General features: G+C 37.2%; 1 protein-coding gene across 1 annotated transcript; it reads left to right on the top strand.

The window, feature by feature from the left end:
* Positions 1-6,716: 6,716 nt before the first annotated feature.
* On the top strand, positions 6,717-13,580 carry LOC110908441 (TBC1 domain family member 22B). The gene is made up of 10 exons (XM_022153382.2): positions 6,717-6,921; positions 7,830-7,980; positions 8,064-8,244; positions 8,531-8,601; positions 10,035-10,172; positions 11,253-11,344; positions 12,347-12,618; positions 12,915-13,000; positions 13,071-13,172; positions 13,264-13,580. The coding sequence occupies exons 1-10, from the start codon at positions 6,794-6,796 to the stop codon at positions 13,423-13,425; spliced, it is 1,383 nt and encodes a 460-aa protein (XP_022009074.1). The 5' UTR covers positions 6,717-6,793; the 3' UTR covers positions 13,426-13,580.
* The last annotated feature ends 3,005 nt before the right edge of the window (positions 13,581-16,585 follow it).

Genomic DNA, 16,585 nt, shown 5'->3' with positions numbered 1-16,585 from the left:
ACGAAAAAATTATGCTGAAAACAAAATTTCATGCTGAAGCCTACCGGAACTTACGGTGGTACCGTAATTTACGGTAGACCCTAGCATTTTTCGTCCACCATAAGGCAGTAGAGACCCACCGTAACACTTTTTGGTCCACCGTAACTTACGGTGGTACCGTAATTTACGGTGGAGATGACGGAGAAATGTGTAACTGCCCTATTTTATGATGTTTTATTGTGTCTTTTCAAATGCAATCATTCCCATTCGGTTACCAGCAGTCTAGAGGCGAATTTTGGGTGTTCTTGAGAGCTTGGAAACAATTTCAAAACATCTTGTTAGTGTTTTTAATTCCTATGAACATTGATATGTATGTGATGATGATTGTCCAAGTCATGAGTGGCTAAACTTATGGTGATCATCCTAGGTTGAAGGTTTGTCTAAGACATTTGTGTTTTGATTCTTATTTCTAGAATAATAGACTTGCTATGATGATTTGTTTATTATGGTGTGTTGTTTGCTTGTTCGTAAATTGTTAATTTGTATGTTAATCTTAGTCTAAACCATACGTTCTTGGTGCCGTTGGCAATCGAGATATCATGGGCGGGATTAGGATTGGGTATTGATTAATTGGTCATCGGGTAACAACATCGCGTTCTAGGAATCCGAGTACTTAGTTCCCTTTCATCACGACAAGTAATAACACATGAACCATGTCTATGTGGTTCTTTCTAGTTGAATATTAGCATGAATGTCAAAGCAAACTGGAAACTTAGGATGGTCATTGGTCTCTAAATTGTTTACAAAACCAATTCTTAATTCGCAATTTAATTAGTAATCTTAGTTTTAAAATCAAACAATCCAAACTCTTGAATTTACTTTTATCGCAATTAGTTTAATCTTAGTTAACTTAGATACACTTCTAAATAACACATATTCCATAAATTCCCTGTGTTCGATACTCACTTACCGCTAGCTATTAGTAGTAATTGGATTAAATTTGATTGTGACCACGACATCACGTCACCGACCTTAAGAAATTTCCAGAAACCAACATGTAAGTAAAAATAGAAGCATTCGGAGATAAAGCTAGAACTTCAACCGGTAAAAACAATCGCCAGAGAAGATAACATCAGAGATAGAGATAGATAACGATGCATCAAAAGTGAAAACGTGTCTCACACTTAAGGCAAAGACGTTTAAGTCAAAGGACGGAGGGACCCCATATGACACACCTACCAAACAATTAAACCTGTTGAACAACAAGTGGAAGGGTCAAAAGTCGGAATGTGCTTTTACCATTGACTTTGCTTTTTAGTATATAGAGTAATTTTGTAAATGAGATCTTGAACAGAAAAAAAAAAGAAAATTAAAACTTCTACTAAACCATCAATTTGGTTTGCCAGATTAACTAGTATGAGCCGGTTCAAATGAAGATGGTTAAAAAATACACAACCAAGCCAATTACGTGGATGGTTCCCATTCAACATACCAGTCTAATCTGATTATAAAACAATGCTTATAAGCAGAAAATCTTTATTTAGAATCAATACACATGATCATAAAAACACTACTTATAAAAAATACGAGTTAATTGCCAAAATCGTCCCTGAGGTTTGGGCAGGTTTGCCATTTTCGTCGAAAATGACACTTTTGTACCAAATTGCCCCCAACGTTTGTAACATTTTGCATTTTTATCCAAACCACTAACTTAGTTTATTTTTTCTGTTAAGTTGAGGATATTTGGATGAAACTGACAAATATTAAACCACAGGGACGATTTTGGCAATTTACTCAAACCCTTTTTAATTTCTTTTATTTAATTATTTTTGTTACATATATAATAAAAAATATACATGGAGTTTTTAGAAAAAAAATTAATAGTTTTGTCACATAATTTTTATAAATTTTCATCCAAATCACTAACTCTGTTTATTTTTTCTGTTAAGGTGAAGAATGTTTTAAATTTTATAAATTAAGACAGAAATTAATTTACAGCTTCTTTATATAAATCAGTTTTATAAAGAGAAAACGTCATTGGTGTGCAACACATAACAATCGATTACAACTTTTAGTATTTATCAGTTGTAGAGACAGAAAAAAATTGTAAAACGTTACGTATTTTTTAAATGTCTTGAGCATCTAGGAGATATGTTGGTAGAAATAAAATATTTATTTAATTAAGATTATGAGGGTAACTAACTAATACTTATTCTGAGTGTCTTGAGTAAAGAAACTTTTGGTTCATAGCATTATAATTACAATTTGTTGGGTAATTTTAAGGTTTGGTAACGATACGTTGTTTGATAGAGGAGGGGGCACTTGTCACACCCCGACTGCGTAAAACAACAAAGTGCGGCGGAAACCTCGGGGAGTGGAGCGACAGAATCATTGTTTCACAACACATGGCACTTAAAGTTTGATTTTATTAGAATTAAAGTGTTTACATTGTCTTGAAATCAAAGAAAACATAACATAAGTTAAACTATTCTTGCATCTTTTAAGTCACTAAGGCTCGAGTCCGCCTAAGTGTGTCACGATCATCATCAAACATTAGCTCCTGAAACACATGTGAAAATAGGTACGTCAGCATAAAAATGCCTGTGAGATACATAGGTTTTGTTGATGGATGATTCATGACTTGTAGTTAAAAGAAGTGTTTAACAAAACGTAGTTATGAACCTTGTAAAAGTGTTTTCTTTTATAAAATCATATGCAAATCGACATGAAAATTAGATGATATAAAATAATGCATGGTTAAATAAATAATCAAGTAAAAATGAGTTTGTATAAAATATGTCGTTTGTAAAACAATGTTTTATGAAAATATATCATTTGTATAAAATGTATCATGTCTTTGTCGAAATGGTTTAAATAACGCTACGATATGTAATATCATAAAAGCACTTATATATAGGAAGTACCAGCGGCGTATCAACCATGCTTTTATCATATCACATTCGCCTCGTTATTTAAATCACTTACCAATAACCAACCAAAATGTCTTGTTTAACTAATGTCAAATGTTCATGTATAACAATTTTTAATGTCCCAATGCCATGTGTAAATCATGTCTTGTATAACAAATGTCAAGTAACAACAATTTCTTGTGTGATGAATAAAAAGTATTTACTCAAACCACATGTATATGTTAATGTATAATCAAATGTTATGTAAAACTAAATGTCATGCACAAAACAATGTTTTTGAATAAACAAATGTTTAAATCAAAAGTTATGTTTTGAAAAACCAATGCTTTTATTGATAAAAACATTTATATAGTAATGTTCATCGCATACATTCAAGCCTTGCGACTTTCGGACAAACCCTTAACAAGTTAAAGGTTTATCAATTATGTATATCGAATTCTGTCATTCCCTACTTCCAAACAAACCTAGGAAGCCAGGAACGGGAGTCGTCAATTCCTATGGTACCACTACATACTACCGAGCGGCGTGATCAGTGTTAATGAACGTATTTTTGTCCCGTTAAACATACCAAATGTCAAACCAAATGTAAGCATGTCATGTGAAAACCATGTAATAAGTATGCTTAGTAAAAATATAAAGTAGAAATATTTATGAAATCGATGTGCCCATATGCTGAGTAAACATATGTAGCAGAAATGTAATGTAAATCAATGTGTCCATATGCTGAGTAAACATATGTAACAAAAGTGTTTATGAAATCAATGTGCTAGCATGCTCAGTCAACATACATAGCAAAGCATAATGGAAATCATGTACTATATGTGTACTAAGCGAACATAGCATGTTTATGTCATAAAAAGCATGAAAAGCATGAAAGTAACAAGTAGGCACATGTGTATCACCCCAAAATTTTTGAAAGAGGTAAAAGAGGGGACTATGTACTCACTTGAGATTTCTTAATAGTCTTGGAAATTAAGACCAAATAAAGCTCGTAGGATCACTGAATCAATCGACACCTGATATAGGTAACTATGTTAATAAACCGAACCTAAATCGGAAGATCGGATAGAATGAGGTCTCGTAAACCAAATGAGTATTGGAACTCATATGATATGGTTTAACAAAGCCTACATTCTAAGTTGGAACCTATCCTAAGTGCTTATGACCCGTTACGACTCGTTAAGGTAGTTTACGCTACTTTAACGTGTCGTTCGCGTAAAAGCGCGTTCGGATGGCCTAACTAGTCCTATGACAAGTATTATATGCCTTAACATGTTTAATAATATTGCATAATTAGTTTAAGTGTCAAAAATTATGTTACATATGCTTAAATTCAAGTTATACATGAAAAGAGCATTTTGGTCATTTTCCTAAGACATATAAACTACCTATCATACAACTAACTAAACGAAGTGACCATAAGGTATAGCCTCGAAAGTTTATTCCCTATACAACTATGGTCACAAAATATGTTTGGTCGGATCCTAATGATCGACCAAACGGGTCGGGTTCGAAATGCTAAGCGGTTGTTTAGACCGCTTATCTTACGATCCTAAATAAGCACTAAACTAAAAGTGATGAGTTAAACATGTTAAAACATGTTTAACTAAGTTAGAAAACTGATTTGATATCAAAACAAAGTGTTTTGATACCCGAAAATAGTTCCGTCGCAAAATGCACATAATCGGCATTTTGACCGAAACTATGACTCGTCACTACGCCTAATAAATGTGGTAATCAGTAGGTATAGTCATAAGGGATTATAACTATCGTGATTATGCTCACGTTGCAAAGTTCAAACGAACATTGTGTTCACCAAATCATGATCAAATCAGAAAGTCAAACACTGTTTGACTTTCTTGCTTGAAATAAACAACCAAGCATGAAAGAACACTTACAAGAGTCCAAGCTTGAAGAAAGAACAAAGAAAACTGAAGTATGAAGCCTTCAACCAAGTGGGATAGCTTCAATCAGATCCAAAGTGAAAGAAAAGATGAATGAGCAAGTTGGAGTTGTGAAATGAGGTGGGTATTTATAGGAAATCAAGCTCAACAAGATCATTCCAAGTGTAATTGAGTTAATCAAAGCATGATCCTAGTCATACACTTGTTGAACATGGATTGGAGAACTTGATAAACACACAAACCAGCCCACAAGTTGCTAAAACAAGGATTAAAAACCAGTTCAGCAGCTGATTTGGAAAGTTCTGAAAAAGGGCGCTGTCGCATGGCACGCCAGGAGCACCTGGGTCTGGCGCGTGGCATGAGGGAGGTCAGACAGAAGTTTCATGTTTTGGCAGAACAGGTCCCTGCATGCTCCAAACTTGTTTTTCGACGCGTTTAACCCACTTTAACCCAATTTCAAGGCTCTATAAGGATGTTAAAGTATAGGGGACTTGAAATATGCCTGAAAATATCATGGATGTCGGTTCGTTTGGTCATACGGTCATGTTGTTTGGTTAATTACGACGAAACTCAAACGGACGCGAAAAACGATCCAAATTACGCGACGAATGGTATTTTAGCATTCCAATCACTAAAATAAAATATTTTAATGATTACAAAAAATTCCGGATATGTTCAGAACGTAAGATATGCGCGTAAATGCAAACTTATGCATTTTTTGACGCTTTTAGTCCCTGTTGATCAAATAAGCATATTTTCTCACACCGAACCCCTCAAAGATTATTTCTAAGCTATGTTAAGGTTATTATGGTATGTTTAGCTTATGATCATGTTCCGGAATGTGTGTTGCTATACGAATCGACAGACTTTTGCAGTTTGTCGCAAATAGTCCCTGTAGTCGAATTAACTTGTTTTTGTCATACCAAACCCTTCAAAACTTTCCGGAGTGTTGCTTAAGGTATGTTATTTAAGGTATGTTAAGCATATGTTGCTATTCCGGAGTGTATGTCGCGTTAAACTGATTACGTTTACGCATCAGTTTACGTATAACTTTCCAGAAAGCGATTTAGAGTTTAAAATCGAACAAAAATCATAACGTGCAAAAATGTCAAACATAAATAAACAAATATTGGGATCAAAACACATTGTTTTATTATTGAGCTATTTAGAGTTATACAATGATTACAGAAGCACAAATGTCACAACACTGGCTTCTGTTTTTCCTTAGGAGCGAATTTAAAAGAGTAGAAGATGAATTACAAACTTGGTACATATGATAAGATTTTTTTATTTGACCTTTCTCAATAAGGTCACCAGCATTTTAGTTTTATAAAATTTAGAGGTTTAAGTAGATTTTATTTTTATAAAACTGATCTATATAAAAAATTAGAAATTAATTTCTGTCTTAGTTTATAAACATCCTTCGCCTTAATAGAAAAATTAACTTAGTTAGTGGTTGGATGAAAATTTATAAAAATTATGTGACAAAGCTATTATTTTTTTTATATAAAAATTGCATGTATATTCTTTTTTATTATATATGTAACAAAATTAATTAAATAAAAGAAATTTAAAAGAGTTTGAGTAAATTGCCAAATTCGACCATGTGGTTTTATATTTGTCAGTTTCATCCAAATATCCTCAACTTAACAGAAAAAATAAACTAAGTTAGTGGTTTGGATGAAAATGGCAAAAAGTTACAAACGTTAGGGACAATTTGATACAAAAGTGTCATTTTAGATGAAAATGGCAAATCTGCCCAAACCTAATTAACTCTAAAAAATACACTAAGTAGTTATTAAAGCAAAATGTATCAAATGGATGAAATTTGGATGAGGGGGTGTTAACAACAAAAACTCTAAACATGAGGGGAGACAATTGAACACCAACCAAGACAATGATGAACTTGAATTTTTGCATCTTTGGGTCTAAAAAAGGCCCGAGTGAGAGACGAACCACCATGGTTATCGCCATCAAACGATGAAGAGCAACAACAACAACAGTCACAGCAAAGAAGAAGATCTGAAGCAACAAGAAACATCTCCCACTAATTCTCACATCACAACCCTCGATTCAAGATTCAATCAAACTCTCAGAAATGTTCAAGGGTATTCTTCCTTTTTGTATTTGATCGTATACCCAGATCGAAATTTTCAAGCTTTTTTGTTTTTATATGCTTTTTAGCTGATCTTGTTGGAAACCCATTTGGGGGTGGTGTTTGTTTAATTGAATTTGATAACTGTTGTTTTGTGATTGTGAGATGTTAGTAATTTTGGATCTGCAGGTCAAAATGTTTATGGGTGTATTTTGTTTATATTAATGTGGGATTTTTTCATTTATTGTTTGTGTTAATTGGCTTCTGTTGTTGGAAATAAATCACAATTTAGTGATTTGTTCATTTTGGTGGGTAACTAATTGATTTAAGAGTTCTAGGGCATGTATTATGCTATTTTGGTTCCAAGAGTCTACATTTGACTTTTGACGGTCAAACATGTCTTATGTTGATTATATTCTTGGTTTTAAAAAGCGTATGGTGCTCCGACGCGTTTCGATGCCAAAAAGCATACGCGTGCATCACAAGTGCAAGGCGTTAGTTATTAAAAGATACTAAAAAAATATATGTAGAAGCGTAGATAATATTTGAACATGTTAACCTTTGAACACCAAAATATAAGATATTCTCATCATCTTTGGTCTAATTTGTTCAACTACTTAAACCCATTGCTCAACCGATGGTCAAATTTGTTCAGTCAGATTTGAAAAACTCAGACTCGTTGCAGTCGATGGTCTAATTTCTTCAAATGGGTGTAACTGCGTAAGGCGCCACCTCACAGGTGCATCATGTGATGCGCACATCGACTGCAGCGACGCGATCTCATCAGTCATCACCACATCATGTGATGTGCGCGTTATGCACTTCTGACGGCCACATTTTAAAGTCAAGATTATAGTTTCTATTTAATTTGTAGTATTATGCTATATGTTTCACATCTTTTAAATTGTTTAATGTAAACAGGCTGTTAAAGGGTCGTAGCTTCCCGGGTAAAGTGTTGATAACAAGAAGATCAGATCCACCAGATGGTGCAATCTTGGGCTCTCCTGGTGTTAGTCGAAGCCCATCGGAAATCGATAGCCCACCAGATAAACACATGGATGATCCCACTGAGGTACTTCTTGATATTGGCATATGAAGATCGGCAACTGTAATTCTTACTGTTTAACGTTGTTTCATTTCTTAACTTTTGTGTAGGATCAAGTTCATATAAATAAACCAAATGCTAGTACAAGTGGTAATAAGTTGAAACCGTCAATGTCAAATGTTGAAGATGGGTCAAAAGAAGCTCCAAGATTTGTGATGGGTGCCCGAGCTACGGATACTGCTAGGCTAATGAAGTTCACAAAAGTGTTGGGGGGCACAACTGTCATTTTAGGTATTCAAATCATTACTGAATTGAATTCCTTTCAATTCGTTACAGTGTTTGGTTTCTTTTAAACGGTGTGGTATAATAAAAGTGAGACCTTTTTCAAGTATTAGGAGGTGTTTCCGTTTCGTCTACAAGTTGTATAATAAGTTTGCCTTTTTCTTTTTGGTGTGTACTTTCAAGTTTTAACTACCTTAACTGTTCACACCGTATGATTAGGATTTTTGAATATTTGTAAAATATTTTTTTTTTTAATTAAGATGGTACGCTTAACCCAAAGGAATATTCTTTGCAGACAAGCTGCGTGAGTTAGCATGGAGTGGTGTGCCACCTTATCTTCGTCCTAATGTGTGGAGGCTTCTCTTGGTAAGCTTAAGGGGTTTTTTTTTTTTTTTTCTGCTAACTATTGCTTGATAAGTGTTAACATGGGGGTGTTTGGATGCGTGTTTAGAAAGTGAATAAAATGGGCTGTAGAAATTAGTGTTTGAATGTACCTATGTTCTTGAATTTTTGATGGTTAGATAATCAGTGTTTGGCAAATCGGATTATCAAAGAAACTAAAAGATAAAATGACCACAAGGGACTTTTTATGTATGTATATATTAGACGGTTTGTGAAATGGAAGTAGAAGTCTCTTTAAATTTGGATAAAAGAAGGTTATCTTACTCTTACATAATTAGTTTTGTTAAAGCAGGAATGGAACTAGTTTTCATAAAGTGACCAAAAACAAACGTAATATGTTTTTCCGTACGTCCAAAATCGATTTTTGCAACTTCAAGACTCAAGTTACAGTAATCAGATAATAAATATTAAAATGCAAATCCAAAAACCCCATCATGACCTCAAAAATCATGTGAGGGACGGACCCTGCACCTATCAGCTCGAGCCTTTGGATTATGAGTTTCGTATTGTTATTATAGTACATGCCCTGATTTGGATTTTTGATTGCTTACATCCACCAGTATGAATACTGCGTATTACTTTAAAGTTTTACATATAGGGTAAGGTTCATTTGAGAACCACCTTTATTGTGAGAACCAATGTGAACACACCAAAAAAACCTAACCCCCCCCCCCCCACCCAAGCTAAAATGCTAAAAACTAAACCCCCAAAAAACCTAAGAAAATCTAAAAAACACACAATTTTTTTTTTTAATATTTTTAAGCTAGAAATCGCTACTTTTAGTAGCCAAATTTTTTTTTTTTAAATTAATTTTGTTTTTATTTTGGTAATGAAAATTAGCGATTTTTCGCTAAAAAATATTAAAAAAAAATTTATGTGTTTTTTAGCTATTTTTAGGTATTTTTGGTTGTGTTTACATTGGTTCTCGCAATAAAGGGTGGTTCCTAACGGATCCTTCAACTATATATATAAGTTACTGCACACATAGTCTCTTTCCTACCAAGTTTGTGTAGAGGAATGAGTTATTTATGCATGATGGTTAGTTTTCTTATGTTGACTAGGGATGGTAAAACTGGTGGGTCAGGTAAATGTGGGCAACTTTTTTAGCACCTTTTTTAATACACTAGTAATATATCTATTAAACAATTTAGAAGGTCTACACAGTTGGATGAATCTCACCTGTTTGTCCTGCTTGATTCGTCTGACCTGTTTCATTTTTAATTAAATCTTTAAGCCGAATCCAGGTTACCTGTTAGTGCTAAAACATATCACAAATCGACCCATTTATATGCAACATGCCAGCATTTTTTGTTCTATTAGTTACACGCGTACTTAAATTACTGTTTATAATATACTGTTGTACCTTGCATTTAAGTTTAAATATAAACTGACAACAGGGATACGCACCCCCTAATTCAGATAGAAGGGAGGGAGTCCTAAGAAGAAAGCGCATTGAATACTTCGATTGCGTTGCTCAGTATTATGACATTTCAGATAATGAACGTACTGATGAAGAGATTACTATGCTTCGACAGGTACGCTTGCTCCCACCTGTTCTACATTTATTGGTAAAATGAAGGGATCAACGGGTCAAGTTATTATTCAAAAGAAAAGGATGACACATAGAGTATATGTGCATGTGTTTGTATGGGGCATGTATATATCCATTTATGTGGTGTGTGCGTTGGTCTAAAAAGGCATTCCCTAACCAAAACGATAACCCGTTGGACTTGGAAACGGCCCGACATATATCCTGAAAAACAAAAGTATTAAAATAATGTTCAATATATATGCTACAAAGCAACCGTATTTCAAGAAAAAGAAAATATATCTATGTATGTTCACCATTACAGCCCATGTTGAGTTTTTTGGTCAAAGTCAGTGTTGACTTTGACCAAACTTCAGCGTTGACTATTAGGGCAATTATCATTATATAACTACCTAAGTCCTAACCCTTAATGGCTAAAGTAAATCTCTTTTGATGAAGGTAATAACAAACCTCTCCAGTAGGATCATTCTATTAAAACATATATAGCCACAAATCAAGAAGCTAACCTATGTCAACCTCCTTAAAAACGACATTAAGAATGCATAATTAATACCAGGATCATAAAAATAACCGGATACATAGTTGTGAAGTTGAACAAATTAGATACACAGAACACACGCAATAGTTTATTTGATATACTTATGGTACCGTCCTATTTCAAGCAGTACAAGAAAAACAAAGGACCTAATATGATCTTTTTCATTTAAGTACCTCCCATATATGTATGTATGTATAGATATATGTGTGTGTGTGTAGAGGGGGGGGGGGAGTGGGAGGGTTGATAGTGATGGTTGAAGAGGTATCTCCACTCACAACACATAGCCACATAGGGCCCACTGAGTGGTCCGACAAGATGCTTAAACCCTTTCTCATAAGCACCAAACGTCATATGGGATAACTCAAAACAAAAAAAAATTCACATATACAGGTGGTATGTTAGGCCTTCATTGAAAAAGCTATAGTCTATAGATGAGCCATGGAACCTTACACATGCCAATACATTTATACATATATAACATTAATGACGCTGCCTTTTGTGACCAATTTGATGTACCTTTTTTATTAGATTGCTGTTGATTGTCCTAGAACTGTGCCTGATGTCACTTTCTTCCAACAAGCAGCAGTTCAGAAATCTTTGGAGCGCATACTCTACACATGGTTAGATTTTGTTTCTTTTGTTTTTACGATTACCATTTTACCTTGATGCAAGTCAATATTAGACTGCCCTTTTTCATTTGCTTGAAAAAAGCACATGCAGTGCAGAATAGGGATGAGCGTGGTACCGGTACCATACCGAACCGGTACTGGTACCGAAATTCGTCAAAACTGGGTACCAGTACCGAAATATTCGGTACGGTACGGTACCGGTATTTGAAGGTAAAATTCGGTATTTTACCGGTACCGATACCGAAATGCCAAAAAGTGGGTACCAGTTCCGGTAGCGAAAAAATTCGGTACGGGAAATTCGGTGCCGGTACGGTACCGGTACCCAGTACCAAATGCTCATCCCTAGTGCAGAAGCTCTTTTGCGAGTTGTTTTGGCTTGAATATTGGCCACATTAGTTCACAGTCAAATAAAACATAACTAAAACTTGTGGGACATAATAATTGCAGCTATAGGTCAATTTTTAAACTAAGGTAGACGATATTCATTAATGCATCAAATAACAAATATAATGAAGTACACATAGGAACAGTGCAAACACTATTTGATGCTTCATGTTAGAAGTGGCAAAATGGTCAGGTTGGGTAACGGGTCAATTTCGGTATGGGTCAAATGGGTTGCGTTGGGTTCACTAGAAACACTTTATGTTCAGAAATTATAAATAGTCAGGTTCATATACGAAAAAAAGAATAATATTATTCAGTAATGATGTAAGTTTTATCGAGTATAATGATATAGGAGGTTTTGTGCATTAAAATTACACTTCAGACGACATTCAACTGGTTCTACCCGTTGCCTTACCTACCCATTTAGCCCATTAGAGATAAAGTCATAAAACACAGCCCACATGCCCAAGTAAACCCACAATTAGTAAGTAAATGGGTCAAAATTGCCACCTCTTCCACACTTCAAATCAAGCCATTGTAAGCTATTTAGATTTTCTGAAAGGTTCAATTCTTATTTATTTATTTATATTTATTTTTGTATAATTTCAGGGCAATCAGACACCCGGCAAGTGGTTATGTGCAGGGAATAAATGACCTTGCGACACCTTTTCTAGTAGTTTTCTTGTCAGAACACTTGGAAGGGAGTATTGATAATTGGTCAATTGCTGATTTAGACCCTGCAAAGATTTCAGATGTTGAAGCGGATTGTTATTGGTGTCTATCCAAGTTGCTTGACGGTATGCAAGACCATTATACGTTTGCCCAACCCGGGATTCAAAGGCTAGTGTTTAAGCTCAAGGAACTTGTCAGGCGAATTGATGGTAATGCCCTTTTGATCTTCTCTATGTTGTATTCTCATCAACCCTATTTTCTAGAGGTGGCAGTTGATCAGTTTGCCTGATGAATGGTTGTTTCGGAATGTTTTGGATTATGGGGCGGCCAGTTTCATCCATTTGACCCGTTCTATCAGCTACATTTTTTACCCGTTTGACCTGTTAAAGATAAAACATAATCCAATCGAACTGTCACCTTTATTCAAAGTTCAAAGTGCATGAAAATTGAAACGTATCCGTTTATATAGCTGTTAATGATGAATTGTTTCCTTCCACACTGTCAGAGCCTGTTGCAAAGCATATTGACGAGCAAGGACTCGAGTTTCTTCAGTTTGCTTTCCGCTGGTTCAACTGTCTTCTAATACGAGAGGTTAGCATGGTATTGGTGGCGTCCATGAGTGTTTCTAAAAACCGACTAATGTTCTTGTCATGTTTTATAGATCCCATTCCATCTCGTTACACGTTTATGGGACACATATCTTGCTGAAGGAGATGCTTTACCGGATTTCCTTGTGTACATATTTGCCAGTTTTCTTTTAACGGTAAGCCCTCTATACTCGACGTAAACTCGAAAAATACCATTCGACCCCTCCCCGTGCTTAGAAAAATGTGTTGAATTCGTGTGTAATGCAGTGGTCAGATAAACTCCTGAAGCTTGATTTCCAGGAAATGGTGATGTTTCTTCAACACTTACCGACAAATAATTGGAGTCACCAAGAGCTTGAGATGGTGCTGTCAAGAGCCTTTATGTGGCACACCATGTTTGATAGTTGTCCCAACCACTTAGCCACCTGAGGTGAGCTGAGCCCACATGGTTTTTTAGGAGTTTGATTTATTTTGTGGTGTAAAAATGGATATCTATCACTGTTGTAAAACTAATATGGTTTTCACTTTGAAGTTTATAATTGTAAAACAAACAATTCTATATAATTTGCCTTTTGTTTTGTTTTTTTGTTTTTTTTTTTTTTTGGTTGATGGTGTAAATTTTCATTCATTGTTGATGACAATCCTATCTATGGTTTCGTTTGGGAGTTGGGACCGAACCGGATCTAAATTAGTTTAAAAAATTAATAATAATATATTTTTTTTAAATATTGATGAGGATACGTCCCTAACCGGACCGAATCATCGCCACAAACAGAGCCGAATCACGGCATACTAAGATCGGACCGGACCTTGCACCACGAAACGGACCGGACACTACGATGGTGCGACATAACTAACTGGGTCCCACCTCCATAACCGTCATGATAGCGACTGGTCCGACTCTAACTAACTTGCCACATCAGCACACCCAAAAGCTATAAATACCCCGCCAAGGCTTCCAGCAATGGGTAATCACTATTCTCTTCCCCTAATCCCTTCTCTCTCTCTCCCTGACTTATTTTCTCCTCACAAATACTTATTCTCACGCCCGAGCTTGGTCACAGAGAGGCCCCCCTCCCTATGACGAGGCTAACGGTGTGCTCGTCTCTTGTGATCTTGCAGGTTTCTTGCCGGGTCATCTGAAGCTATACTCTGACCAGCTCGTATCAACCGGTTCTTGAGTGGCGCCATCCCCTCGAATTCACATAATTCACTTCTTCGTTCTCATTTTTTTTCGAAGTCATGGCAGAATTACCAACAGCAGTCTCCACCAGTCCTTTCCCATCTTACAATGATATATGGGAAGGAAACGCCAACTCCACAATTGCTCCAGCAGCAGTTGTCGCCTCAGCAGCCTCGATAGGCTCTGCGTCGGTTCCTCCAGCTGCAAATCCTGTGGGAGGAAGTTCTGTCACTACGCTGTCTGTTACTGCTCCAGTTGTCACGCCATTACCGAGCTTCGACAACGCTTTCCTTTTGAGGAACGCTGATCTGTTGCGACAGTTACAGCAGCAACAACAGCGAGATGAGATGCTGCAAAGTCTCCGAACAAACTTGTTTACCAATGCCTACTCAGGGGGAAACCCTGTCTCCGTCGGCCCTTTCGTTTCCGGATCTCTGGTAAGTTCTATGATCTCTACTCCTATACCACACGTTACACAATTTTCCTCGGTAACAAGTGCTCCGATGAATAACGGTCTAAACGACCTGTTTCTCCAGGGATCTCTGGGTTTAAACCCCCAAGACCAAGAGCTACTCATGCCATACCATCCCACGTCTATGACTTCGCAATCAAAGTTTACGTTACGGATTGTCAATGCCCCACTCCCAGCTAAGCTAAAGATGCCTCCCACGTTGAAATTTTACGATGGTACGTCTGACCCGGACGACCACATGTTCGCGTTTGCCGGAGCGGCTAAGGTCGAGCAGTGGCCAATGCCGGCTTGGTGTCTTATGTTCGCCCAAACTCTCACCGGATCGGCTAGAGTTTGGTTCGATGGGTTGCCAGAGGGGTCGATCGACCACTTTGAGGATTTCCGACGTATATTCTTGCAAAACTTTTGTCAGCAGCGTCGCTGCAAAAAAGATATTACTGAGGTACACCATATAAAGCGCCGGGATGGAGAATCTGTGGAAGATTTCATAGACCGTTTTAACCGAGAAAGCATGCAGATAAGCGGGGCGGTTGATCAGCTCCGAGTATCAGGATTCTGTCACGGGGTACGGAACAATCAATTGGTGGAAAAACTTCACGAAGATCTCCCAAAAACCATGGAGACACTCATGGAAAGGGCTCGAGCTTTTGTTCGAGGGAAGAGTGCTTGCGGCCAACCGAATGAAACAACTGCCAGGAATTCCAAAGCACGAACCACATCATGGAGACGGAACGCATCACCGCCAAAAGATAGGAACAATAACTGGAACAGAAACCGTGGCCCGTATCAAAAGTCCGATCGAAGCAGTTTTCGGACAGGAAACGTACGATTCAACAGTTTCTCCGAGTTAACAAAGTCGCCGAGCGAAATCCTCAGCACGGAAACTACTCGTTTCCCTACGCCATCGAAGCAACGACCCACCTCGGATAAGCACTCCAAGAAATATTGTGAATATCACCGAGACAAAGGCCATACAACTGATGAATGTTGGGCTCTAAAGCAAGAAATCGAAAAGGCCGTTCGATCCGGTAAACTCTCGCATCTTGTAAAAGAAGTAAAAGATGGAAAGAAGCCAGCAACAGCAATTGATAATCCAAACACCGAGCCTGGAATCAATATGATCCGGTCAGCCGAACCAAGAGGAGTAAAGCGGTCGAACCAACATATGGCAACATGGATGCACCAGCCGACGTATTTTCCTCCGGTCGATCCCGAAGATGCTCGGGACGGACCGATCACAATTTCAGCTGTTGTCGCCGGGCACTTGGTCCGACGCATTTACGTGGATGGAGGAAGCGCCTTTGAGATCATGTATATCCAGTGTTTCCAACAGCTGAATCCTCAAACAAAAAGGAAGTTGATCGAAGTATCTACCCCACTGATAAGCTTCTCAGGAGAGGTAGTCCGTCCGATAGGACAGATTACTCTCCCAACCACATTCAAAGACGGTAACAAAAGCAGGACGGTACCACTAACTTTCCTGGTTGTTCGAACTCATTCTTCGCACAACATAATACTCGGGCGGCCCGGATTACGAGCTCTTGGAGCAATCAGTTCGACAATACACGGAGCTATTAAGTTCCCTACCGAAGCCGGTGTCGCAACCATCTGTTCAGAATCGAATTCATTTGTCGCCGAAGTAAGACATGCGGCAGAAACAAGCTCCAAAAAGTTCGAAGTACCTACGGAACTGTGGGCAATCAACCCGGATTTCCCCGAGCAACAAGTAGCTATTGGCGCTCAGCTCCCAAAACGAACGAAGAAGCTTTTATAGGAATTGTTAAGCAACTCGATAGACGTTTTCGCGTGGAAGCACTCCGATATGCAGGGAGTCCCCAGATCTATGGCACAACATCACCTAAACGTAAAAGAATCAATCAAACCAATAGCACAAAGAAAAAGGCACATGGCGCCGGATCGAGCCAAAGCCATTG

Source organism: Helianthus annuus, chromosome 14 (assembly GCF_002127325.2).
Source record: "Helianthus annuus cultivar XRQ/B chromosome 14, HanXRQr2.0-SUNRISE, whole genome shotgun sequence".
Classification (NCBI taxonomy): domain Eukaryota; kingdom Viridiplantae; phylum Streptophyta; class Magnoliopsida; order Asterales; family Asteraceae; genus Helianthus; species Helianthus annuus.
This window is presented reverse-complemented; position numbering and strand designations above follow the sequence as displayed.